The sequence below is a fragment of the Stegostoma tigrinum genome, chromosome 14, assembly GCF_030684315.1.
Source record: "Stegostoma tigrinum isolate sSteTig4 chromosome 14, sSteTig4.hap1, whole genome shotgun sequence".
NCBI classification, from domain to species: domain Eukaryota; kingdom Metazoa; phylum Chordata; class Chondrichthyes; order Orectolobiformes; family Stegostomatidae; genus Stegostoma; species Stegostoma tigrinum.
In genome coordinates, this window is record NC_081367.1 from 64,376,435 (window position 1) to 64,404,301 (window position 27,867).

At 44.6% G+C, this 27,867-nt stretch overlaps 1 protein-coding gene across 21 annotated transcripts in view; it reads right to left on the reverse strand.

The window, feature by feature from the left end:
* Positions 1-27,867, reverse strand: part of mbnl1 (muscleblind-like splicing regulator 1) — a 782,985-nt gene that overhangs the window by 55,255 nt on the left and 699,863 nt on the right. For 17 of the 21 annotated variants that reach the window (XM_048542667.2, XM_048542650.2, XM_048542652.2 and 14 more), the window contains 2 exons: positions 6,121-6,159; positions 1,823-2,017 (listed from right to left, as the gene is read on the reverse strand). In XM_048542667.2, coding sequence (XP_048398624.1) covers positions 1,823-2,017; positions 6,121-6,159 — 234 coding nt within the window. The remainder of the gene's footprint in view (positions 1-1,822; positions 2,018-6,120; positions 6,160-27,867) is intronic. The other 4 variants (XM_048542659.2, XM_048542657.2, XM_048542663.2 and 1 more) reach the window with 1 other exon arrangement.

Consider the following 27,867-nt stretch of genomic DNA (forward strand, 5'->3'; position numbering starts at 1 on the left):
TGACACTCAGCAATTTCCCTGCAACCGCAGGAAATGCTACACCTGCCCCTACACCTCCCCCCTCAACCCCATCCCAGGCCCCAAGAAGACTTTCCACATCAAGCAGATGTTACCTGCACATCTGCCAATGTGGTATACTGCATCTGCTGTACCCGATGTGGCCTCCCCTACATTGGGGAAACAAAGCTGAGGCTTGGGGTCCACTTTGCAGAACACCTCCGCTCGGTTCACGCTAACCAACTGCACCTCCCAGTCGCGAATCATTTCAACTCCCACTCTCATTCCTTATATGGCATGTCCATCATGAGCCTTCTGCAGTGCCACAATGATGCCACCTGAACATTGCAGGAGCAGCAACTCATATTCCCACTTGGGAACCCTGCAGCCCAATGATATCAATGTGGACTTCACAAGCTTCAAAATCTCCCCTCCCCCTACCGCACCACAAAACCAGCCCAGCTCTTCCCTGCTTCCCTAACCTATCCTCCCTCCCACCTATTCCGTCCTCCCACCTCAAGTCCCACCCCCATCTCCTACCTACTAACTTCATCCCGCCTCCTTGACCTGTCCGCCCTCCCTAGACTGACCTATCTCGTCCCTACCTCCCACCTACACTCACCTTTACTGGCTCCATCCCCGCCTCTTTGACCTGTCTCCACTCCACCTATCTTCTCCTCTTTCCATCTTCTATCTGCCTCCCCCTCTCTCCCTATTTATTTCAGCTTCCCCTTCTCCTCCCCCATTTCTGAAGAAGGGTCCAGGCCTGAAATGTCAGCCTTCCTGATCCTCTGATGCTGCTTGGCTGCAGTGTTCATCCAGCTTTATATCTTGTTATCACAGTGAATACTCATCAGGTACATGGATAACCTCAGAGGCAATACTGAGAGGCAGTTGAGACATTGGAGTTTCCATGTGATGACAATGAAAAGAAAGCAGCTAAAATACCTGCACAAAACTCCTTTCCCTATGATTGCCACTAAGTGCGGATAAAACAAGATATTTGCTGAACGTATTAATGGGTTTGCCATTGCTGTCGCGCAACATATTTTCCATTTCCTGCAACCAATGTCCAGCCTGACACTTTGCAACTTACACAAAATCCAAATCGTGAAAACTGTAATGAAAAATGACACACATGTAGGTGGCAAGGTTGGGGAGGTGGGGATGGGTCCTTTCTAAATGTCTGCCTCCCTTCAGCAGCATTGCCTTTGGCCAAGTCACCCAATAAGGAAGCATGAGGCACGCAAAGCTGCACTTGAAGCCTTTCAACACCAGCGGGGAAGATGGAGCAGAGGCCACCTTAGAGACACTGACAACAACATTCTGATCGCACTTGGCCAGGTCTCCTTAGCTCTTGTTGAGATTTTCCTGCCGCCTGTGTTGAGCTTCTTAGAGATTGGTTGTTTTCTTACCTGTTCAACTGGGAACCCAAATCACTGGCAGTGATTCTTGTTCCGTTACCTGGGGGAACCCAATTTTCAATTCTTTTGGTCCATGAAAAATATGCCTAGCTGCAGTGAGCTTAACCAGCATTAATCAACATGTACTGAGCATAGACCAAAGCACACAGCTGCCGAATTGACATCACCAAGCCAACAATAACCCAAAAGGGATACTAGTTTTGCTGATCCCTGGAGCTCCCTAGTGTCAATTTTCAGAAGAGACGGGCCAAATTGGGTCATCATCGTTGGCTCCCGTGATGTCAATTTCTGCTTCCAATTGCATTATCGGCTATTGCACGTTGACAGTGGGTTCTCGCAGTGTAAAGCGCCAAGACTTCACGGCATTGAGAAAAGAAATTAACATGAGGTTTCGGGCTCACCTCAAGACGATCAGTTCTCATCAGCTTCTGTGCGGCAGCCGCAGTGTGGACTGGAACAGCGTGATTCCCCGTCACTAGCATCGGTGCGCTGGGTAAGATCTCAGTAGGTACCAGGTTTGGGGAGACAGGTCCCAGGTAGGGGTTGAAGGCTGCATTGGGATTAGTCGTGAGGCCTGGTGTGACGGAAAACATTGGCTGAAAGACAGAAAGAAAATAGAAACAAGGCTTTAGTCATCAATTGGTCTGACTAGCTGACCAAATGGTCATCATTTTCTCATAACTGACTGTGGTGCTCCCCCCAAATGTTAACAGTGTAATATATTCACTTGAGATAAATTGAGGATTTTACAGGGTGGGCCTCAGACAGTGTTTGTGACCAATTCTGGGCACCATGCTTTCAGAAGTCCTTAGAAACAGTTTTGAGGTCGTATTCTGGAATGCTGTCGGGGATATGGAACTCGAGTTATGCGGACCGACTGAAGAAACAGGTTCTCCCTGGAGCCAAAAAGGGCTTTGTTGGAGTAAACAAAGTCGAAACTGATTCCAGCGGTAGGACTGGTAACCAGAGGACATGGATGTAATTTATAACAGCTTTGAAAACTAAATAATTCTATTGGGAAAATTTCCAGGGCTACGGGGAAAGAGGCTGGGACGTGAAATCAACTGGGGGCCTCTTCAAAGAGCTTGCAAGGGCCGAAATGACAGTTTTCCATACTGTATCATTCTAAAATTCTGTAACAGGTATCAGATTCAGAACATGTAAAGATATTTTGGGCTGTGGTTGAAGAGCACTGAAGTGAGAGTAATAACTTTGAAAGGACCAGCATAGAGAAATGTGGTTGAAATGGTCTCTTTCTTAGCTCTGCCATTCTATGGGTACCTGGAAGAAGTGATGCTTTTATTTGGCTTATTTCAAAGTCTGACCTGTTTTTATGGAGCTCCCTGAGGAATCATGACAAAGAGGGTCCCATGAAAAGGATCAATGGGCATCAGTTCATCAAATGCCATGTTTACAAAGCCCAAAACTGACAAAGAGGTATACCTGCATTGGGCTAGCTGAATCTACGTTTGATTGTAATGATGAAATAAGAAACGATAATGGTTGGATTATATCTTGTTCTGATGTGCCACAACCGATAGGATGGTCCAGGAACTCAACGTCATTCTTTACTCAAGGTAAGTGACGTGTTACTGAATTCAGGCTCTGAGCATCTGGAGTTCTGCGTGCAGTTTTGGCCCTCTTATCTCAGAAAGGCATTACTGCCACAGACAGACTGTGATGCAAGCTCACCGGGCTGCTTCCCTGGACGGTGGGACTAACCACTGAAGAGAGACTGGGAAAACTGGGCCTGCGTTCTCTCGAATTTTAATGAGCGAGAAACCTACAAAGTACCTAAAGGGAGAGATGATTGAATCACCATTTGAAATTTAGGTCTACGATGAGGAAAATTTATTTTTATTGAAGGTTTGTGAATCTTTGGAATCCTCTACCACAGAGGGCTGTGGAAACTTTTATCTTTGAGTACGTTCAAGGTAGGGATTAATAGGTTTCTGAGTGCCAATGGCATTGAGACTTATGGGAACAGTGTGGGCAAAGTGCATTGACGTGTTTGATCAGCCATGGTCATAACGAATTGGTGGAGTGGCTCAATAGGCTGGATAGATTAATCCTGTTCCTGTTTTCCTACCGTGCTCATCTTATTCAGGTCAGGCAGAGAGACTGAGTGCTTCCAAATAGAAAACAACATATTGAGGGTGAAGATGGGAATCAAAGTGAATTGTGATCAAATTAGATGGACTGGCCATACTAAATTATCCTGTCGTGTCCAGGAATGCAGAGTTACATGGATAGGGTAGGGGGTGGGACGGGGTAGGATGCTCTTTGGAGACTTGCTGTAGACCTGTTGGGCCAAATGGCCTGTTTTCACACTGTATGGATTCTATTAAAGAAAACATTCTGGGAGGTAAATCAAAATAAAGTCTGCGGGTGAACTGAGCTGCTTTCAAATAAACTTATCTCAATGGGTAAATCCCACTTTTTGAAGCTGTGCTGAATCCAACAGCACGAGCAGGGTCCCTGGTTTAGTTCCTGGTCTGTGCTGGTCACTGGGGCAACAATGAGTGCAGTGCAATGAACTTTCCTGCTCCCTGCCCCACTTCGTGCTGGCAGGGCTCACCGAAGAGTTTGAGCACAAGGAGATCAGGTGATGGCAATTGTGGTGCCACACACACAGCTGGCAAATTCTCAATCCAGGCTGACACGTGATCACTTGGAATGAGGGGTGGGACAGTTTCCGGTCCCTATCAGTACATGCGAAGGAGCCATACCTCTGTATAAATCAGTTACTGCCTCGAAGGCGAACAGAAGGGAGTATGACAGAAAGGGTGCAGTGAGAACACAGTGAATAACATGTGACTTATGTAACTATACAACTGTGCAATGTACAGTCACTACTCCAAATATTCAATGGTTTCATTCAGGCAGTTTACCAAATTATCCTAACAGAGGAGATTGTGCAGACCCGAGAAAGAGATATCATCTCAGTGCAGCGTATACAACACTCAAAAGGTTTGACACGGTTGATACTGAAAGGCTGTTATTCTGAGGTAGAGAACCTGAATATGGTTATCCCGTTGGAGTAATGAATTGACGATTTAGGACTGAGATGAGGAGAAATTTCTTCAATGAGAACTGTGAATCAATGAAATTCTCCACTCGAGAAGGCTCGGGTGTATTCACCGGTATGATGTGTAGGTGCCAGTGTTGGACTGGAGTGGATAAAGTCAAAAATCAAAACACCTGGTGTCATGTGACTTTTGACTTTGCTGAGAATGTTCAAGACAGATATTTGGATACAGTGGACATTCAGGTATTTGGTAAGGGGATCCAGGATTATGGGGAGAAGGTAGGAGAATGGGGTTCAGATACAAATCATGATCAAACGGTGAGGTATTTGGGCCGAATGTCCTAATTCTGCTCCTATTCCTTATGGTCATGTGTGGGGACAGTCTGGGAAAATGGAGTTGGAAACAGATGCTCTCACTGAATGGGGAAGCAAGCTCAACGGGCCAAATAGTTGAATCCCAATTCATATGTCCTTGTGCTCTTACAAGGTAAACTACATTATCATGGGGGCTTTTAAAAAATTCATTCACAAGATGAGGGCCCCATTTATTGCCCATCCCTAATTACTCAGGGGACAGTTACGATTCAACCATGTTGTTGTGGGACTGGAGTCACATACAGGCCAAACCATGTAAGGATAGCAGTTTCTATCCCTAAAGGGGAATCAGTGGGGATTTTCCCCTTGAAAAATGAATTCATGGTCATCATCAGATTTTTTTTCCCCCAATTCTGGATATTTATTGAACTCAAATTCCACCATGGCAGGATTTGAACCTGGGTCCCCAGGATGTTATCTGAGTCTCTGGATTAACAGTCCAGCAATAACACCACTCGGCCATTGCCTCCTCCCATTTACTGAGCCATTGCAATTAATTGCAACACCCATAGAATAATCTAACACAAATTTATTTTTATTTCAATTATTATTCATGGCAGCACACTGGAATACTAATTGCTCACGTCCAATTTATTTCAACAGCAGCTGCAACGTTGCCAGAAATCTGCCCCTTAATGCCACAAACCTATCAATCAGGCAGTTATAGATCAGATAAAACCATGTGTGACAAAAGTGATGTTAATTTGTTTTAAATCCTCTAAATGCTTGACTTAGTTAATCACAAATAATAATTAAATGAGAAGCTCTAATGTTTGTTCTGCCTTTGATATCAGAGTTAAGATACACTGTGCTCCAGATTGTAAGGAATTTTGATGCAGGAGATAGAGAGAAACTATTACCACATGTGGGAGAATTGGTAACTAGGGAACACAGGTTTAATACAATTTGGCAAAGAACCAGAGGGAAATGAAGAATATTTTTTATTCAGATCTGCAATGCAATGTCTGTAAGTGTGATGGAAGTGGATCCAATAGTATTGCTTAAAACAGAAGAGGATGGATTAATACTTTTAAAAAATGCAGAGTTAATGGGTATTTTGATAGCCTTTTCAAAGAGCTGCTCCCAGCATGATAAGTCAAATGGTCTCTTTCAGTGCAAGTGACTGTGTGATATTTTTCCAATGAGACTAAGTTCGAGTTGGTGCAAAAGTGTGAAGTTGCTGACATTATTTAACGCTCTCCCGTTGAATTTTGTCTCAGTTTCAATTGCCCACCCAACCTCTGTACCAGTACAAAAATAATGGGTAGAAACAGATTTCCTTCCCAGTGTATTTACCTCGTTAAACCACCACCCTCGCTGTCCACCATCCGCCATCTGCCAACACATCAGAAGAACAAACAGGCATTGCTGAGAGTGAGTTTTCCCTGGTTATAACAGTACATCAATCTCTACATGCTCACTGTAACTTTACGCGTTTGAGATCTTGCACTCACTCAACAGGAAGGACTTCATCAAAGGGGGAGTTAGGAACTTGCATTTACAAACTGTACCCCCACCTGCAACGGTGCACTCTCAAACAAGTTAGGGCATTGATTAGAGACAGAGCTGTGCTCCTCTTACTCTGTTCAAAAGAATGCATCTCAACTCAGAGAGTTTAAGTGTGACACACACCATTTCCCACCTCACCAAAAGCGATGGCAATTTACTGCCATGGTGTGGCATTTTCTTGAATTTTCCTGAATGGATGGAGTCCGTCTCCTTTCAGGGAAGAGCCCTGCCAACTGACAGCAAGAGGGAACATCTTCATACACCCACCCTATGCTAGGTGAGAACCTGCACACTGGAGAAGCAGTAGGATCCCGTTGAATGGTACAACTGTCCAAATGGCCTACTCCTGATCCTGTTTTCAAAATAATAAGCAGACTGCATTGTGATCTGCTGCCCATCCTGCTGCCCTGTGGAGGGATGGGAGCTGGCAGCGGGGTGAAGGGAGGCGATGTTTGACGGACCATCATGCCAACAAGGCTCAATGTGACTGCCACCTGGTGCCCATTCTGAGGAGAGGGGGGATTTTGCTTGGCCTCACCATTGGAAATTCAAGACCCAGGGCCACAGAACCCCTGCGTTTGGGTGCTGGTTTCCTTGGGCAAGTGCTGACTTGAGCCAAGTTTTGTTCGCCCTAGGCACCCTGTACCTCTCGTGCCCAATGAGAGGGAAGGAGAGAGGTTAAATCAACTGTCAAACTTGAGGGCGGTACTTTGGGAGCGTGTCATTGAAAACTATACCTGGCTCAGTTGACCTAGACAGGGGGAGAAAATAACAAGTAAATTACAGGGATCAAAGGGGCCAATGTAAAGAGACAAAAGAAACCTCTATACATATACATCTACAGAAATAGGATATACACGACTGTGTGGCATAGCTACTGCATACATCACATTATTGGAGGGTAACTTTACTCTAATCACACTTAAGGTCTAAACAGGACATATTTTAGGCCACTTTGGAATACTGAGTTGAATACTGCTATAGGTTAGATATTGTTAAACTTGGGAGGGTTCAGAAAAAAGATGTACAACAATGTTGCCAGGTTTAGAGGGTCTGAGCGGGAGGGAGAGGTTGAATAGGCTGGGGCTATTTTCCCTGAACCACAGGAAGCTGAGTAGTGACCTCACAAAGGTTCATAAAATCATGATGGGTGAATAGTCAAGAACTTTAGCGGAGTCCGAAATTAGACGGCATTGGTTTAAGGTCAGAGGGGTAAAATTTTAAAAAGGGCCTAAGGGGTGACTTTTTCATGCAGAGGGTGGTGTGTGTGTATGGAATGAGCTGCCAGAGAAAGTGGAGGAGGCTGGTACAATCACAACATTTAAAAGACACCTAGGCGGGTATATGGAGAGGAAGGGTTTAGAGAGATATGGGCCAGATATTGGCAAATGGGACTAGACTAATTTAGGTTATCTAGTCAGCATAGACAAGTTGGACCAAAGGGTCTGTTTCCATGTTGTATAACTCTATTCAGAAATGTTTGCTCCTTCATACTAAAATCAAATGTCATTCAAGTTCAGAAAATACAACAGCTGTGGTTTACACTGTGTTTACTGAGCCATGGTTTCCTCTCCTTTTGCTGAGTATTCCATGTTCTTTCACCCTTCCATTCTTACTGATTCCTACTGGCATATGGCTCCCTGGATAGACTTTCCTTGCCCAGCAAAGCTGTGTTGAGCCAGGAAAGGGACAGCTGGTGAGATTACATGAATTCCAAGGTTACTACAACCCAAATCTTCCTACCCATTGTCTAAATGTGTGCATCTTCCAGCCGCTGTTAATGTTTCGGAAGGGGAGCTCAAGCTGAAGATCCCCACTTCCTCCCCCATCTAGCCTGTTCCCCTCTCCATACTACCATGATTGGTAACCATCGTCTATCCACTCATTCCCAAATGGCTGAGATCACCTGAACCCACACAGAATCTAAATAAAACCTGAGGCTCACAGTTTTGAAGAAGGGTCACTGGACTCGAAACATTAACTCTGGTGTCTCCCTCTGCAGATGCTGTCAGACCTGTGGAGTTTCTCCAGCAATTTCTGTTTTTGTTTCTGAGGCTCACTTGTCCTGGGTAGCTCAACTGAACCAGGGCAAGTTAATGGTCTTGAGCAGCCTATGCTTCAACTGTTGGTCACTGACATCGATCCATCACCATCATGCTTTCTCTGAGTGTCTGTTCTTGCAGTTGGTTGGTGCTAACATGCTGGAAATTCCTCTCTAACCTTCTCACATCCCTTCCTCTGTCTCTTTTTAGACTATGATCCTTTAAAAACCATTTATTTGCCCAAACCTTTGATTATCCATCCTATTATTTCCATCTTGATAATGTTGCACATGATGTCCAAGGGTGTGCAGGTTAGGTGGATTGGCCAAGCTAAGTTGCCCATCATAGCTTCTAGGGATGTGTAGGTTAGGTGATTAGCCATGGAAAATGCAAGGTTACAGGGATAGGGTAGGGGTGTGAGTCTGGGTGGGACACTCTCTGAGAGTCGGTGTGGACTTGTGGGGCCAAATAGCCTGTTTACACACTGAAGGGGTTCTATGGATTGAATGGCAGTCTCTTTAAGAATGAACCTGGATGTGCTCCAGACACAATAGAGATTAACAGATGCTCACTGAAATGTATATGTAAGGACTGGTTTTTTAGACTCTTGTGGAATAGTAGAAGTGTCCCTACCCCGCGCCAGGGACTTGGGTTCCAGCTCCACTTGCTCCAGGGGTGTATAATAACATCTCTGAACAGGTTGATCAGAAAGTATCAAGGACTTTGTTTTGGACTCCTGAGGTAAAGTGGGTATGTCCATATCTCTGAGCCAGGAGGCTTGGGTTTGTGTCTCACCTGTTCCAAACTGTGTGTCATAATATGTCTGAACAGGTGGCTCAGAAAAATAAGATTGGCTTGTCCTAGTAAGGGTAGATATTTAGGATGGGGAGAGAGAAAGCAGATTGGAATTTGTATAGAACAACAGTAAACTATTCTGGAAGATTGACCAGCTCCTGCTCCCTGCTTCAGTAAAAGGGTGACTAGTGCTGTAAAACGTATAAAACATGGCATGAAATTTCGTTTAGTAATATTCTTCTGAAATGAGTCATGTTGTTGTTGAGCCAGGAAGTCCAGTTGTTGGGCACAAAGTGGGACATCAATTGGATTCTTAAAGTTTTTGCACTGGGGACAGCAAGAGGTGGCACAAAAGCCCACAATATGTCAACAAAAACATGAATGATTGAAAGGGCAAATCCCTAGCGACTGTTTCTTCTGAAGCCCACTGGTCGTGTTGCTGGTAGGACCCTTCTATCAAACACTGATGACTGACACAGTCATTGACATAGCAACAATGGTTACAATAAGAAAGTAGCTTGTGGGTTGACAGTTGAATTGAGACATACCAAGGGCATGAGAAGTCCTCATTTACGGCAAGGTCTTTTTTCCTTCAAGGAATGCTGGGAATGGCTTCTGATCCCTACTGCCATAATTAAGTGCCTTTCTAACATTGTCTGGGCAGAGGGACAAAGAGCAACCAACTGGGGCAAATGGGATTACTCTCAAAACCAGAGCATTTACCGGCAATGTTAAAACCACTTCAAAAAAAAGGGAGCAGAAGTGAAGAACTCTATATCTCACAAAAATAATTTTCATTGACCATTTTGAACTGAACATCAGTAAATAGGAGGCTGAGTGGACTCTTTCAATGCTGCAATGATTCTGAGATTTTGTTTTAACCAGAGGAAGGTCTCAAGGGTTTTCGAGCTAAGTTAGTGGGCACAGATACGTTGTAGATCAGCCTTGACCTTATTCAATGGTGAAGCAGTCTTGAGGGGCAGAATGGCCTGCTTCTGTTTGTATGTTCGAGATCTTCACCATCCCTGTCAGCTCCACAACTGGGTTAACGAGCGTCAGGAGAAGCAAGCAATACATTGGATGTTACGGCTTTTTTGCCTCAGGGACTACTTGTTGTGATGGCAATTTGTAGTTTGGAGTTATGCAAAGCAATGACCGTGGATCAATGTCTTTCCACGACATGGCTGAGCTGAAATGTCTCCTGCTCTTACTTCCTGCCACTGATGTTTTCTGGAAGTATTTTCAGGTTGATACTTAACTTTACAGACACTCGGACCTTGACCGTCAAACTCTGAAGACGGGTCACTAGTCCTGAAACGTAAACTGTTTTATCTCCACAGATGCTGTCAGACCAGCTACACTTTCCCATCAATTTCCAATTCTGCTTCTGATTTCCAGCATCCGCAGTTCTTTGGGTTTTTTTTAAAGCCCTGGAGTGGGGCTTTATCTTGGATTTCCAGATCAGAGTCAAACACGCTACCCATTGCAATTCAGGACCTCCCTCTAAATTTAGAGGAGAAAATGCTATTTTCAAAATAAGGACTAAATATGAATATATTACAGAGCCTGGATACCTCTAAGAGAGGGTAAAGAGGAAGTACAAATTAGCGTCACACGTAATACAGAGGCTGCATTTATATTAGTCTACTGCAGTTAATGTTAGCAACAGATGAGCGGGGAATCCAGATCAGATTGCATGACAGATGCTTTGAGTAGTATCAGTGAGGCAGTTTTTAAATAATCCTTGCCTGTCGAATGAATAACTGCACAAATACAAATTTTCCTCCGATAAGCTTCACAGTTGACATCTCCTCACTTTGCTCAAAGGCATCATATCGCCAGTTCACTTTACAACCCTCAATCCGCACCTGTCCAAGTGTCATAGAATTGGACAGAAGGATGCAGGGGAAGGAGGGTGGGGGTGGTTTCTGGGTGTTGCTGACACTGTGACACTGTAGAAACTCAGTGACACTGAAACCCTACAGTACAAACATACCGGCACACGAGTTTGGTTACCGGTCCTCCCAGCATCATTGCAGCCTGTCAGGTCACAAGTAGTTTCCCTCTTCAATCTAAACTGCCATTGTGACACAGACGCCAGACCAAACTGGCCTGACATGACGTCACAACATGTGATGGTCTTCTATAAAAGGTGCCCTCTCACTTTCACTCACTCTCTGCATAATGGAATAAGTGTAGCATTTTAGTTATGTTAGAGCGGTAGAATAGAATAATAAAATCCCAACTGGTGTGGATGCAACCCATCAAGTCCACACTGATACTGTGAACAGCATCCAATGCAGACCCAACACCATTCCTGTAACCCTGCATTTCCCATCCACCTAACCTGTATATCTGTGGACTGTGCAAGGAAACCGGAGCACCCAGAGGAAACCCATGCAGACATGTGGAGAACATGCAAACTCAATAATATACAGTAAAATCAGTAACAAGCAGGTTATGTATGCATGTGATAACGGGAACTGCAGATGCTGGAGAATCCAAGATAACAAAGTGTGAAGCTGGATGAACACAGCAGGCCAAGCAGCATCTCAGGAGCACCTTACAGGACAGAAGGAGGTCATTTGATCCATCATGTCTGTACTGGCTCCCGAAAAAGCTACCCGGCTAGTCTCACTCTCCAGCCTATACTTCATAGCCCTCCAGTCTCTTAGCTTAGAGACATAGAGCCCGACAGCACCGAGACAGGCCCTTCAGCCCAAACCGGTCCATGTTGACTAAAACATCCATCTATGCAAAACCCCACTTCCCTGCACTTGGCCCATATCCTTCTAAACCCTTCCTGTCCATGTATTTGTTGAAATGCCTTTTAAATGTTGTTAATGTACCCACCTCAACCACTTCTGCTGGCAGCTCATTCCATATGTCTACCACCCTCCCTGTAAAAAGGTTGTCCTCAGATTCCCATGTATCCTTTCCCCTCTTACCTTAAACTGATGCCTCTAGTCCTTGGTTCCACAACACTGGGAAAAAGGCTGGGCGCATTCACCCTATCCATGCCTCTCATGATCTTATACACGTCTATAGGACCCTATGCTCGAAAGAAGAAAAGTCCCGGCTTGTCCAACTTCTCCCGATAACTCAGTCCTTTAACATCCTTCCTATAGCAAGGTAACCAAAACTGAACACAATTATCCTAGTGCAGCCTCACCAACGTCCTGTTCAACAGCTCTACAACTTCCCAATTTCTATACTCACTGCCCTGACTGATGAAGATCAGTGTGCCGAAAGCCTTCTTCACTGCCCCGTCTACCTGTAAGTCCACTTTCAGAGAACCATGCACCTGCACTCCAAGGTCCCTCTGTTCCAGTACACTCCTTAAGACCCTACCATTCACCATGAAACTCCTACCTTAATTTGACTTTCCAAAATGCAACACCTCACACTTATCTATATTAAACTCCATTTGCCATTTTTTGGCCCATTCCTCCAGCTAATCAAGATTCTGCTGCAATTTCTAATAACCTTCCTCACTGTCCATGATACCACCTATTTTAGTGTCACCTGCAAACTTACCAATCATGCCTTGCACATTCTCATCCAAATCAATGATATAGATAAGAAACAGCAATGGCCCCAGCACCGAGCCCTGAGGTACACCACTAGTCACAGGCCTCCAGGCCAACAAGCATTCTTCCAATATTACCTTCGGCTTCCTAGCATCAAGTCAATTGTGTATCCAATTTGCCAGTGTTCCCTGGATTCCATGCGATCTAACCTTCCAAAGTAGTCTATTGTGTGGAACCTTATTAAAAGCCTCACTCAAAACCATACAGGCTACATCTACATCTCCCATGCACAAAGCCATGCTAACTATCCTAATCAAATCCAGCCTTTCCAAAAGCATACATATATCCTATCCCTCAGAATCTTCTCAAGTAACTTACCTACCAGATAATTGTCAGGTTTTTCTTTTGCAGCCCTTCTTGAACAAGGTCACAACATTTGCTACCCTACGGTCTTCTGGCACTTCACCCGTGGCTAGCGATGATGCAAATATATGAGCACGAGTCCCCGCAATTTCTTCTCTAGTCTCTTGCAGAGTTCTTAGATCTGTCTGGTCAAGACCAGGAGATTTATCCAAATTCATACATTCTAATATTTCCAACATCTTCTGTACTGTGATATGGGCTGTCCCTGAGAAATCGCCACTAACTTCCCCAAGTTCCCAAGTCTTCACGTCTTTCTCCGTGGTAAGTAGGAAGGAGAAATATTCATTGAGGACCTCACCCATCTCCTGCAGTTCCACACATACGTGTCCATTTGGTCCTTGAGAGGTCCTATTCTCTCTCTAGCTTTTTTTTTCCTTTAACATACTGAAAGAATCTCTTTCGATTCACCCTAATCTTTTAAGACAAAGCGATTGCATGCCCCTATTTCACCCTCCTGATTTCCTTCTTCAGCAAACTCCTGAAACCCCTATATACCTCCAGGGATTCCCTTGATCCCAGCTGCCTGTTCCTGAGCCACGCCTCCTCTTTTCTGGTCAAAGCCTTAATATCGCTTGTCATCCAGGCTTCCCTATTTCTGTTAACCTTACCCTTCACCCTCACAGGAACATACAGACCTTGAACTGTAGCTATTACACTTTTAAAGGCCTTCCACTTGCCAGAGATCCCTTTGCCTGCAAACAAATTACTCCAATCAACCCCTGTCAGCTCTTGTATAATTCCCAGCAAAATTCACTTTGTCCCAATTTAGAACTTGAGCCCATGGACCAGTTTTGTCCTCTATAATTATTTTAAAATTAATAGAACTGTGGTCACTAGTCCCAAAGTGCTCCCACATTGTCACTTCAGTCACCAATCTTGCCCTATTTCCCGACAGTAGGTCGAGTTTTGCCCCTTCCTGAGTAGGGCCCTCTATAAACTGCTTGAGGAAACTTTCCTGATCACATTTAACAAATTCCACCCCTTCTAAACCCTTAACACAATGGTAGCCCCAATCTATGTTAGGAAAATTAAAATCCCCAATGATGACAACTCTATTGCTTCTGCAAGTCTCGCCAGTCTCCCTGCATATTTGTTCCTCTAATTCCCATTGATTACTTGGGGGCCTACAGTACAACGCTAATAACTTTGCCATCCCCTTCTTACTTTTTAGATCCACCCACAAAGCGTTACTGGATGATCCCTCAGTTATTTCCTCTTTGACTACTACTGTGATACTGCCCTTAATTAAAAAATGCAACTCCCCTTCCCCTCTTTCCTCCACCTCTGTCCCGCCTAAAGTACCTGTACCCTGGAACATTAAGCTGCCAGTCCCATCCCTCCCTTAGCCATGTTTTTGTAATGGCTACAACATCCCAGTCCCAAGTACCCATCCATACCCTGAATTCATCAGTCTTACCCGTCAGCCCTTTAGCACTGAAATAGATGCAATTCACTCCAACAGGCGCTCCTACTCCACCTGCCTATCTATTTTAAATCTTCCCTTGTAGCAGTGGTAAATCTGCCAGCTATGTATATAGTTAGTGTTGTAAATAAACTTCAAGATACCTGACTCAAAAATGTGACCATTTGTGGTATATGTTGCGCAGAATAACGTATCGACTAAATCGTTAGTGGCATCAATTATCGGCTTTCAGTGCCAGAAAGTGTTGAGCTTTGCTAGCAAAATTGAAGTGGATTTCACAAACTGCGAAACCTTCTCTGGGCTCAGACAGTATCAGAATGCAGATGACACCACATCCAGGAGCACTTCAGCACTCAGCATGTGGCCAAAGTTGGCATGAAGGACACCAAAAAGATTGAACTAAGTGGAGATCAGAGAGAAAACTCTCTGCTGCTTACAGACATACCCAAAGCAGGAGGCTGATCACTTCAATCTTTAGGGTATCACTGTAGGAATTCCTCAGGGGAATGTCCTAGGCCCAACCATTAACCACTGCTTCATAAATGACCTCCATCCCAACATAAGGTCAGAAACAGTGTGGTTCACTGATGACTGCACAATGTTCAGTACCATTTGTGACTTCTTAAATACTGAAAAAGTCTTTGTCAATACAAAATGAAACATTGGTAACATTCAGAGACAACACAGCATGGAGCTGGAGGAACACAGCAGGCCAGGCAGCATCAGAGGCTGTATTCCTCCAAGTCCACAGTGTGTTTTCTCTGACTCCAGCACCTGCAGTTCTCGCTATCTATGAGTAACATTCAGGCTTGGACTGGTAAGTGACAAATAATGCATCCAACACAGAATGCCTACAGCATGGAAGCAGGCTATTTGCACGTTCACACCAACCGTCTGAACAGCACCCTACCCAGACCCAACTCCCTACCCTGTAACCCTGCATTTCCCATGGCCAATCCACCCTAACCCGCACTTCTTTGAACTGTGGGAGGAAACCGGAACACCCAGAGGAAACCCACGCTGACAGAGGGAGAATGTGCAAACTCCACGCAGACAGTCGCTCGAGGGTGGAGTCAAATCCAGATCCCTGTTGGACCATAGTCATTCAAGAAGACAGCTCATCTCTACCCCCTCATGGGCAACTAGGAGTGGGCAATAAATGTTGGTTTGGCCAGAAGTGCACACAAGGCATGAGTGAAAAGAAACACAAGTGCCAGGCAATGGTAACCTCCAACAAGACAGAATCTAATTATGACCGCTTGACATTCAATGATATTCCCATCCATGAATCTTCCATCATCAACATTTGTGGGTGTTTACTGGACTGAAACTTCAATGGACGAATAACATAAATGCCGTCACTTCGAGAACAGATCAGAGGCCGGGTATTCTGTGAAGAAGGATCCAAGTCTTGACTGACCAAACCTGTTCACAGGCATAACAATGCTTAGGTCAGGAGTGCGATGGAATACTCCCCATTTGCCTGGATGGGGTGCAGCTCAAGCAACACTCAAGGTCGATACCATCCAGGATAAAGCAGCTCGCTTGATTGGCACCACAATTACCACCTTAAAGTTCACTCCTTTCACTGCTTGTGCCCTGTGTAAGCATCGGTGAGGATGATCAGCAAGTTGCAGCAACTTATTAAGCTTCTTTCATCACCACCTTCCAAACCTACAAGTGCAAACATGTGATAAACCAAGGGCAGTAGGTGCCTGGGAACAACTGCACCCTGTCAAAGTTGTACACCATCCTGACTTGGAGCTGTATTGCTATTTCTTCGGTGTGTTATTGTAAAATTCCTCTTTGATGGCATTCTGTGTATACCTATATCACATGGACTGCAATGATTCAAAAAGGCAAATCACAGTCACCTTTTTAAGGGCAATTAGAATTAGAAATAAATTTGGCCCTTCCAGAGATGCTACCATTCTATATATGGATAAGGTATACCAGATTACAGTGAGGATCACTCAAGGCAGCTGTCTGTGTTTCCAATGAGGGTCACTGCGCATGGATATTGTTTCCAGTGAGGGTCACTGCGCATGGATACCGTTTCCAGTGAGGGTCAGTGCGCATGGATATTGTTTCCAGTGAGGGTCACTGCGCATGGATACCGTTTCCAGTGAGGGTCACTGCGCATGGATACCGTTTCCAGTGAGGGTCACTGCGCATGGATACCGTTTCCAGTGAGGGTCACTGCGCATGGATACCGTTTCCAGTGAGGGTCACTGCGCATGGATACCGTTTCCAGTGATGGTCACTGTGCATGGATATTGTTTCCAGTGAGGGTCACTGCGCATGGATACCGTTTCCAGTGAGGGTCACTGCGCATGGATAACGTTTCCAATGAGGGTCACTGCACATAGATACTGTTTCCAGTGAGGGTCACTGCGCATGGATACCGTTTCCAATGAGGGTCACTGCGCATGGATAACGTTTCCAGTGAGGGTCACTGCGCATGGATACTGTTTCCAGTGAGGGTCGCTGCGCATGGATAACGTTTCCAGTGTGGGTCGCTGCGCATGGATACCGTTTCCAGTGAGGGTCGCTGCGCATGGATACCGTTTCCAGTGAGGGTCACTGCGCATGGATACCGTTTCCAGTGAGGGTCACTGCGCATGGATACCGTTTCCAGTGAGGGTCACTGCGCATGGATATTGTTTCCAGTGAGGGTCACTGCGCATGGATACCGTTTCCAGTGAGGGTCACTGCATATGGATACTGTTTCCAGTGAGGGTCACTGCGCATGGATACTGTTTCCAGTGAGGGTCACTGTGCATGGATATTGTTTCCAGTGAGGGTCACTGCGCATGGATACTGTTTCCAGTGAGGGTCACTGCACATGGATACTGTTTCCAGTGAGGGTCACTGCGCATGGATATTGTTTCCAGTGAGGGTCACTGCGCATGGATACTGTTTCCAGTGAGGGTCACTGCGCATGGATACTGTTTCCAGTGAGGGTCACTGCGCATGGATACTGTTTCCAGTGAGGGTCACTGCGCATGGATACTGTTTCCAGTGAGGGTCACTGCGCATGGATACTGTTTCCAGTGAGGGTCAGTGCGCATGGATACTGTTTCCAGTGAGGGTCACTGCACATGGATACCGTTTCCAGTGAGGGTCACTGCGCATGGATACTGTTTCCAATGAGGGTCACTGTGCATGGATACTGTTTCCAATGAGGGTAACTGCGCATGGATACCGTTTCCAGTGAGGATCGCTGCACATGGCTATTGTTTCTAGTGAGGGTCACTGCGCATGGATGCTGTTTCCAGTGAGGGTCACTGCGCATGGATACTGTTTCCAGTGAGGGTCACTGCGCATGGATACTGTTTCCAGTGAGGGTCACTGCACATGGATACTGTTTCCAGTGAGGGTCACTGCGCATGGATATTGTTTCCAGTGAGGGTCACTGCGCATGGATACTGTTTCCAGTGAGGGTCACTGCGCATGGATACTGTTTCCAGTGAGGGTCACTGCGCATGGATACTGTTTCCAGTGAGGGTCACTGCGCATGGATACTGTTTCCAGTGAGGGTCACTGCGCATGGATACTGTTTCCAGTGAGGGTCACTGCGCATGGATACTGTTTCCAGTGAGGGTCACTGCGCATGGATACTGTTTCCAGTGAGGGTCACTGCACATGGATACCGTTTCCAGTGAGGGTCACTGCGCATGGATACTGTTTCCAATGAGGGTCACTGTGCATGGATACTGTTTCCAATGAGGGTAACTGCGCATGGATACCGTTTCCAGTGAGGATCGCTGCACATGGCTATTGTTTCTAGTGAGGGTCACTGCGCATGGATGCTGTTTCCAGTGAGGGTCACTGCGCATGGATACTGTTTCCAGTGAGGGTCACTGCACATGGCTATTGTTTCTAGTGAGGGTCACTGCGCATGGATGCTGTTTCCAGTGAGGGTCACTGCGCATGGATACTGTTTCCAGTGAGGGTCACTGCACATGGATACTGTTTCCAGTGAAGGTAACTGCGCATAGATACTGTTTCCAGTGAGGGTCACTGTGCCTCCCCACCTACACTCTCCTCTACAGGCTCCATCCCCACCCCTTTAACTTGTCTGTCTCCTCTTCACCCATCTTCTCCTCTATCCATCTTCGATCCGCCTCCCCCTCTCTCCGAAATTATTCCAGTTCCCTCTCCCCATCCCCCTTTTCTGATCAAGGGTCTCGGCCCGAAATGTCAGCTTTTGGGCTCCTAAGATGCTGCTTGGCCTGCTGTGTTCATCCAGCTTCACACTTTGTTACCTATGGCCATTCAATGACACTGCATTCCAAGTTGTGGACCTGATTTGATTCCTAAACTTTACTCAGTTCCAGCCATGAATCATTGTTCTAAGCCAGTGAGCAAAGGAGAAAATTATCCTTATACTGAGTCATTCACAACCATAAGATATTTTTCAGTTAACTAAATTTTATAATTGGTTACAGTTCCTTGCAGTTCAAGAGAAGTAAATTGTCTCCAATACCCAGCCTTGATCACTATCCGAATGATGCTTGCTGGAAAGCTGCCAGTGTGGATGTCCCGGCTGTGCAGGCTTCAACTTCCTTGTTGATGAGCCTATCTTTAATCACTGTTTATGGTATCCTGGGTGAGATATCAGACATTGATTACAGAACATCAAGTTCAGAACTTGAAGTTACTGCTTAAAGATAAGAGTTACACATTTAGGACAGAGATGAGGCAATTTTCTTTTCCTCAGAGAAGATCAGGAATCTTTGGATCTCTTCCCCAATAGGCAGCAGAAGCAGAGTCCTTGAATATTTTTAATGCAGAATGTAGGTACAAGTTGATTTTAAGCTGCCTTCTTGAGCAGCTGCAGTCCATGTCCTGCGCCAAAAAGCCATGAAGAAGGAAGGTCCAGGATTCTGACTCAATAAATCACAATATATTTCCAAGTCTGGATAGTGAGCAGCTTAGAGAAATATTTAGAAACATAGAAATTGAGAGCATGAATAGACCATTCAAATCTTTGAACCTCTCCACAACTCAGTACCATCATCGCTGATTATCCAACTCAGTATTATGATCTGCTTTTTGTGCATACCTTTTGACTCCTTCAGCCCTAAAAACTACATCTAAATTCTTCTTGAAGATGAGAGGGCTCCTTTAATACTGGGCAATGTCAAGCTTCTTGAGTATTGTTGGAGCTACATTCATCCAGGTAAGTGAGGAGGGACTGGGACAACACAGCAGTTCGGTAGCTAGCACTGAAGCCTCACAGCGCCAGGAACAGGTTCGATTCCACCCCTCAGTGACCATCTCTGTGGAGTTTGCAAATTCTCCCCATGTCCGCATGGGTTTCCTTTGGGTGCTCCAGATTCATCCCACAGTCCAAAGATGTGCAGTTAGGTGGATTGGCCATGTTAAATTGTGCACAGTATCCAGGGATGTGCAGGCCTGTTCGACTACAACCTGATGTGGTGCGATGTCTGGCTCAAGCTAGGTGGATTAGCCATGAGAATCACAGGGACAGGACAGGAAGTATTGGATGTTCTTTGGAGGCTCGGTGTGAACTCAATGAGCCGAACGGCCTACTTCCATATTGCAAGCATTCTATTCCATCACACTCCTGACTTGTAGATGATGGACAGGCTTTGTAGAGTCAGGAGGTGAGTTATTTGCTGCAGGATCCCCAGTCTTTGATGTGCTCTTGCAGCCACAGTATGTATGCGGTTAGTACAGTTCAGTTTTTGAACAATGGTAGCCCCCAGGATGTTGATACTGCACCAACCCTTGGACAAGTGAAAAGATGGAACACAGAAACAGATCTGCAGTTGAGACTGAAACCACTATTCGTTTCACAGAAACACTGATGGTTTAACCAAGTTCAACATTTACATCTTTGATAGCATCATTCCATTTTGCTGACTGGCAGCACAACCAAGATAGGCATTTGTAAGCGACTTTAAATAAATAAATTTAATCCTCAACTTCCCTGTGTTACTCAGAGATCTGGGTATTCATTCCCAATTTAACATTCAGCAACTTACAGTGATGATACCTTTATCAATAACTTCAAATGACAGTGTGGCTTCCTCAGCCAGTACAAAGTTTCACAAATCTAAAACATCACAAATATCCTGCAGATGATGGTCCCAACAAAAGGAAGCCTGGGCCTTGTAATCAGATTTTTAGACATGTGCAATGAATTGTACAGCAACACAAACTGACCCCAGGCTTAAATGCGCTTGATGTCTATGATGTGATATCAGTTCATAGTTGGGAGTGTCTGGCAATCCTATTGTCAGCTGTCATTCAGAGTTAGGAGTCTTAACTCAATGCCATGTTATGGATTCAAGATCCACATCAGAGGGTACAGCACAAAACAACTTGGGCTGCCACTTCACTGCAGCATTGTTGGAGGTGCTGCTTTTTCATGAGATGTTAAATGAAGACATTTTCTGTTCTCTCGGGTGTACTTTAAGGATCCTGCAGCACTAAACAAAGTAAGAACAAAGAAACTCTCTCCAGTCTCCTGGACAATGCTCATTGTTAAAACAGATTGTGTGGCCATAATCACTTTGCTTCATGTGACTGCGTACAGTCCTTCTTAGGTTACAACAGTGTTTGCAGCTCAGAAGTAATTAAGCATAGCGAAAAATGTTGCATAAAAGCAAGTTCATTTTCTTTTTACGACTGGCAAGTCAAGAATTCTATTTCACTGTGTTGGGGACAATTGCTGGAAGTCAGGCTTAAGCCAAGACCTACACTGGAGAGCTCCCAACAGGCTGATGAGAAATCCTTCAGAAAGGACGTGACTCATCTCCCTTTCCATGGTTTTCCAATGACTCTCAGCTCCTGACTGGAGTTCCCTTGTGATCCTTCTGATAAAGAAACATGCCTAAATAAATACACAGTGGAAGGTAATGGAGGGTGCAGATTTAAATTCCCTCCTCCTTCAGGTGATTGAAATGTCACAAAGCATTTTTGAAAACAAAAAATCGGAATGCAACGGCATCAGCAACTTGCATTTACGTGGTGCTTCTCAGTCACATAGCATCCCGAGGCTTTTCTCAGAAGTGTGGTCAAACAAACCAGTGACAAAGATATTAAGATTGGCAATCAAAACAGTGATCAAAGAGGAGGTTTTAAGGAGGCTTTGAAAGAAGGCAGGGAGATGGAGTAGTGAATAGTCTGCAAAATTTGACGAGGGCTCAAATTTCCACCTGGAAAAGTGTGAATATTATTCACAAACTGGATTGTTCCCGAGAGTTCAATGCTATAAGAAGTCCCAATGCACTATTTTGGAGGGAGTGGAAGGGAATGCTCCTAATTCTCCCTCAAGCAACATCTGCACAAAGCAAATTAGCTGGTCAGCATCACATTTCGCTGTATATAAAATGGCTGCCACACTTCCTATATTAAGTGCAGTCCTGCGTTTGAGTTACAGTGTTATACAACACGGGAAACAGACCCTTTGGTCCAACTTCTCCACACCGACCAGACATCCCAATCTGATCTAGTCCTATCTTCCAAAATTTGGTGCATGTCCCTTTAACCGTTCCTATTCATGTAATTTGTATTTCTTTTCAGACAGATCCTCCAGAAACTGAGCAAGTAAACCAACCCTCTCATTTTCTGAAGAAATATTTGGCCAACTCTATGTAGAAAGAGACAGAGCCAGCAGAGGCCAGCAGATGAATGTGAATCCAGTGATGCAGTACAGGTAGGTTGAGGAAGATGCAGGCTGGAACCAGAAGCTGAGAATGAACTCAGATATAAAGCAGAAGCCTCTCGTCTTCGCTCCAAGTCTGAAAGGAGGGAATCCCACACCCTAAGATGTGGAAGCATGCCAGATTTCCAGAACTGACTCGTCGTCAGTGGCTTTCTGCCAGAATTAGGAGCTGGGATAATGAAGTCCCAGCTGCAAGAGCAGCCAATCAGAGGTCAGCAACATCAGAAGCTAGCAGATCTACTGTGGAACTGTGGCTGTTGCTGGGGCAACACTTCCCAAATCCCAGAATCCCATAGTAAAGAACCATCCAGAGGGCAGAGACATGTTGTTCAGGGGAACCTCAAAAGGTGGGTGTTGATGTGGCTTCTTGGTCAAATATCATCGCACATATGACGTGTGCTTCCTTGTACATTAGCCTATGTTCTTGTTGATACAAAATATCTTAAAAGCTTATTAACAACATGAACCATTTACACTGTTATAAAATCTCAGGCTTACACATTGTCTGGGATTTGTATTTTCATATAGTCTATCTACATTACCTGACTGTAACATTACACCTCCCAGTGTGAGTTGACTCCATTGCACTGCACTGTGGAGGTGAGGTGAGGACCTTTATAATTTATAAACAATCATAATTTCCTTGTTAATTCATGTTTTCATTATTTTGATTCTGCATCTTAAATATAGAAGGTTAACTAAGATATAAGTTAGTATTTGTTCTGTTTGACTCTTGCATGATAAAAAATTATTTAAATTGTAGGATCTTGCGGGTTCATTTTTTCGTTTGAGAATGGAGGTTTCAAATCTTGCTTTGAAGATAAATTTACTGGTCCTGAATGAGAACATCACAATGAACAATAAAGTACCCTACAGTGTCCTGACCTTATGAAAACTGCTGTATAAATGCAGATCCTGCTGTTTCTTTCTTAGCTAAATTTAACTAAATGATAAAGTTTGCCCGTTGTTTTCAAATGTTCCTACAGCCATATCTTACACTCCAAATGAGAATGATTCTCTGGCACAGGGCCAATGGTTAGCAGCCAATAGTGTGATATTAGTGCATGGAAATTTTGTCCAGGGTTTAAAAATGAAGCTTGGCTTACTCAACGCATCCACTATTTTAGATCCACTTTCTAATCAGTTTCATAAACGTGCTTTCCTGTTGGAATCCAGCCAACTTTGCTGACTATGTCTGACGATAGTGTTGAGATTTGGCTGAGTTCTACAAACGTCTGGCTCCATCAGGTTTCTGCAGGGCCCCAAGTGTGAAGAAGTCCCCTTCCACTGAACCAGAGGTAAATCCTGGCTCCTATTCTTCCCTCCACTCCTCCCTGCGGGGTCCAATTCCATCTCAACATCAATGATGACAAAAAACAACTTGTGTGTGTATTGTGCCCTTAATGCAGGGAAACATCCCACAATCATTATTAAGCAAGCTGCGACATCCAGCCGCATAAAGGGGCATCAGGGCAGATTGGTCAGAGAGGAGCTCAGAAAATGGATCCTTTCTTTCAAACGGATGTCAGCATGCCTGGCAAGGCCACTGATTATTTCCCAACCCTAACCAACCCCAATTTAGTGACTGTCCAGGCGCTTTCAGAGATGACCATAGGGCTGTGGGTCTGGAACCTTATATAAGCCAGACCATGTAAGGATGCAGACTTCCTTCCTTAAAGGGCATGAGTGAACCAGGCGGATATTTACAGAAATAAATGTCAACGTCATAGTCACCATCAGTGAGATTAGATTTCTAATTCAGATTTATAATCTGAGTTCAAGCTCCACTCATCACTTTAGTATTCGAACTGACTAGCCTGGGCCGCTGTGTTACCTTGGTCCGGCGACATTACTGCTGCGCTGCCATTTCCCCTCAAAGGAGAAATAAGAGATACTGAGGGGAAAGAGTCAGGGCTGAAATTCTAGCACTTTTGGTCTAGGCAACTGAAGCCATCAATGCAGGAGTGATTAAAAATGAAATACATGCAAAACCAGTAATGTGCTGATGCAGTGGGCAAATTGGTGGGGTTGGGGTTTAGGAGGGACCATTTAGTGCTGGTTGTGGCTGGGAAGATAGTGAAGATTGACACTATAGAGGGGTTTCAAACACAAAAACAAGCCATGCAGGACCTGGTGTCAGTTAGAGTAGGATCAGCATAATTGAAATTCCATGATCACTAATTCAACGCATCTCCACTTCCCCAACACTCACTTTCTCTCCTTCCCTGCAACAATGACCCGGTCAAAGTTCTGGTTGAGTCACCGTTATTTGTAGGTGAGGCTGGACCGGTGATTATTCAAATTGCAGCAACCAATTCCACTCCCAGCTGTCTGGGTGAGCACTTTCCAACAACAGGGATCAGCTGTCATAGCTTTGACTGATATCTTCACTCCTCTCATAGTGAAATGCTGAAGTGTGTTGTAGCTTCTCTGTCACCAACTTCAGGGAACTCAGCTAGAACAGGAGAGGAGGGGCTGGCCATAACTCAGTCATTAGGGCTCTTTTCTCTAAGTTGCAAGACTCTTGAATTTAAATGAAAAGGAGGCAACAGCCTAATGGTATAATTGCTAGACTATTCATCCAGAAACACAGGTAATGCTCTGGGGACCAAGATTCAAATCCTGCTACAGTAGATGGTGGAATTTGAATTCAACAAATAAAAACACTGGAACTAAATGTCTAAAATGACCATGAAATCATTGTTGATTGTCAGAAAAACCCATCTGGTTCACTCATGTCCTTTAGGGAGGGAAACTGCCAACCTTTACCTGGTCTGATCTATGTATGACACCAGATGGGATGGGATTAGGGATGGATGACAAACGCTGGCCTAGCCATCAATGCCCTCATCCTGTGATTGATTTTCTTTAAAAAACCCAAAAGTGCATAATAAGTTTATCCAAGAGGAAAAGTGAACATTTGACTATTTTCCCATTTCTGGTTTCCAGTTAACATGAGAAGATGGGAAAGAGAAGCAAGAACAGGCCACTCGGCCCCTCAAGCCTGCTTCACCTTTCAATTAGGTCATTGCCGCTCTCCTGTGGTCTGAACCATTGTAATCTTTGATTCCCTTGTTGATCAAAAATCTTTCTCAGTCAATCTTACCGATTTCAATGATCCAGCCTTCACTGCTTGCTGGGAACAAGATTTCCAAACAGTAGCGACCCTCTGAGAAAAGTAATCTGTCCTTACATCTGTCTTAAACAGATTATCCTCTATTTTTAAACTGTGCCTCTTAGCTCTAGGCTTCTAGTGTAAAGAGCAGAAATATGCTCTCAGCATCTATTCTGTCAAGCCCCTTCAGAATTTTGCACGTCAATAAGATCAGCATTCATTCTTCTCAACTCTAATGTTTATCAGCCCAATCTGCTCAATGTTTCCTCATAGGAAAAGCCTCTTCAACCAGGAATCATCCTAATGAACCTTCCCTGAACTGCTTCTAATATAAATGTATCCTTCCTTAACCAAGGAGACCAGAACTATACTTAGTACTCCAGATGCGGTCTCACTAATGCTCTGTGTAGATGTCACAAGACTTCCATACTTTTATGGAAAAGAAGTGTTGGGGTGATGTGTATAATGTATCTAAGTACATGAACAGGAAGGGTTAAAGGGATATGGGCCAAACACTGGCAAATGGGACTAGATTAACCTAGGATATCTGGTTGGCATGGACAAGTTGGACTGAAGCGTCTTTTTCCATGCTATAAAATTCTATGACTCTATGTATTAACGTGGATAAAGGATCAGGGAACTTGCGGGAGAAGGAGAGTCCGTCTGTCCTCGTACTAAAGGCCAATGTTGAGTTTATCTTCTTAATTGCTTGCTTCATTCACATGACAACATTTTGTGATTCATGTACAAGCACGCCCAAATCCCTCTATACTGCAGCATTCTCTGGGTAATACAGGGGCTAATACTCTCATAAAATGTATGTCACAGGAACGTATCTACAATTAACTTGGCTGTCAAAGCATTTTGCAGCATGTACACTTTCTATTCCAGAGCTCTGTTTCAGAGAGTAGCTAACTCAAAGGCAACCGTCAAGCATACTTGACAAATTGGTTTCCATCTGTTCATGACTACCAGTCGAACTACAAAAATGCTCGCTAATGTTGGAGCCCAGTTTTGGGCCCCACACCTCAGGAAGGACATACTGGCGCTGGAGTCTATCCAGCAGAGATTCACACGGATGATCCCTGGAATGGTAGGTTTAACATACGATGAACGGCTAAGGATCCTGGGATTGTATTCATTAGAGTTTAGAAGGTTGAGGGGAGATCTAATAGAAACTTACAAGATAATGTATAGCTTAGAAAGGGTGGACGCTGGGAAGTTGTTTCCGTTAGGTGGGGAGACTAGGACTCGTGGGCACAGCCTCAGAACTAGAGGGGGTAAATTTAAAACAGAAATGAGGAGGCATTGCTTCAGCCTGAGAGTGGTGGGCTTGTGGAATTCATTGCCACGGAGTGCAGTGGAGGCCGGGACATTAAATGTCTTCAAGGTAGAGATCAATAAATTCTTGATCTCACAAGGAATCAAGGGCTATGGGGAGAGTGCAGGGAAGTGGAGTTGAAGTGCCCATCAGCCATGATTAAATGGCACAGTGGACTCAATGGGCCGAATGGCCTTAGTTCCACTCCTATGTCTTATGGTCTTATGGAGAACAACAGGTCTACGGGTATGTTGGTGCAATAGTTACTCGGCAAGTGTTCAAGACGCCTGCACTCAAACAGAGAACCGCAGTTTTGATTCCAGCATTGAATCTGTTTTTCTTTATCCTGGAGATATCATTAAGGTGTGTGCTTTATGGTTAAGGTTGAGAAACACAGTCCTTTTTATTGAATGCTTAGTCTTAAAGCTGAATCCATGCCTGCCAGTTCTGACAACGTTTCTGCAACCACCTGTAACAGACAATGAAATGAATGTTACAGGGCTAAGAGGCGCACCTTTAGATCGCAATATGTAGAGCTGGATGATCCCCTTCATACTGCATTGAACTCTCCGTTTCTGGTGAGCTCTTAGGGAGAGGCCAGGAACTCCCTGACAAGATGCAAGATGAAAGCGGAAGGGCATGGATAGGAAAGATGAAATGGGGGTAACAGTCAGCAATAATTTACTGTTTTGTTCCTACTGGCTATTTGAATCAATATTCAATTAGTGGGTGGCTTCAAAACCTGCTGGTTGATTGGGCCAATAGTCTACTAGTTACATTAGAAATCTATTGGGTGGGTGGGTTAATAAGTTCTGGATGTCCACCTTGAAGATATCAATGAGTTTGGAAGTGGTAGGCAACAGTTCCAACCTTTACAAGGTCACTCTCAACAGAATGTGAAACAAATCAGCTCTTGATAAAGACCAAAAGCGGATGCTGTAAATCAGAAACAAAATTAGGAATTGCTGGAAAAGCTCAGTTCTGAGAAAGGATCACTCAACACAAAATGGTAACTTTGATTTCTCTCCACAGATGGTGCTAGACCGACTGAGCTTTTCCAGCAACTTTTATTTCTGTTTGTGACATCTAGGCTCCTGTTGGATTGTGCTGGGTTTCAGGATTTGGATTCTTGCTGGTTGGAAATAAAATGTGAAGACTCTAAACCTAAACAAACTTGGGGATACTG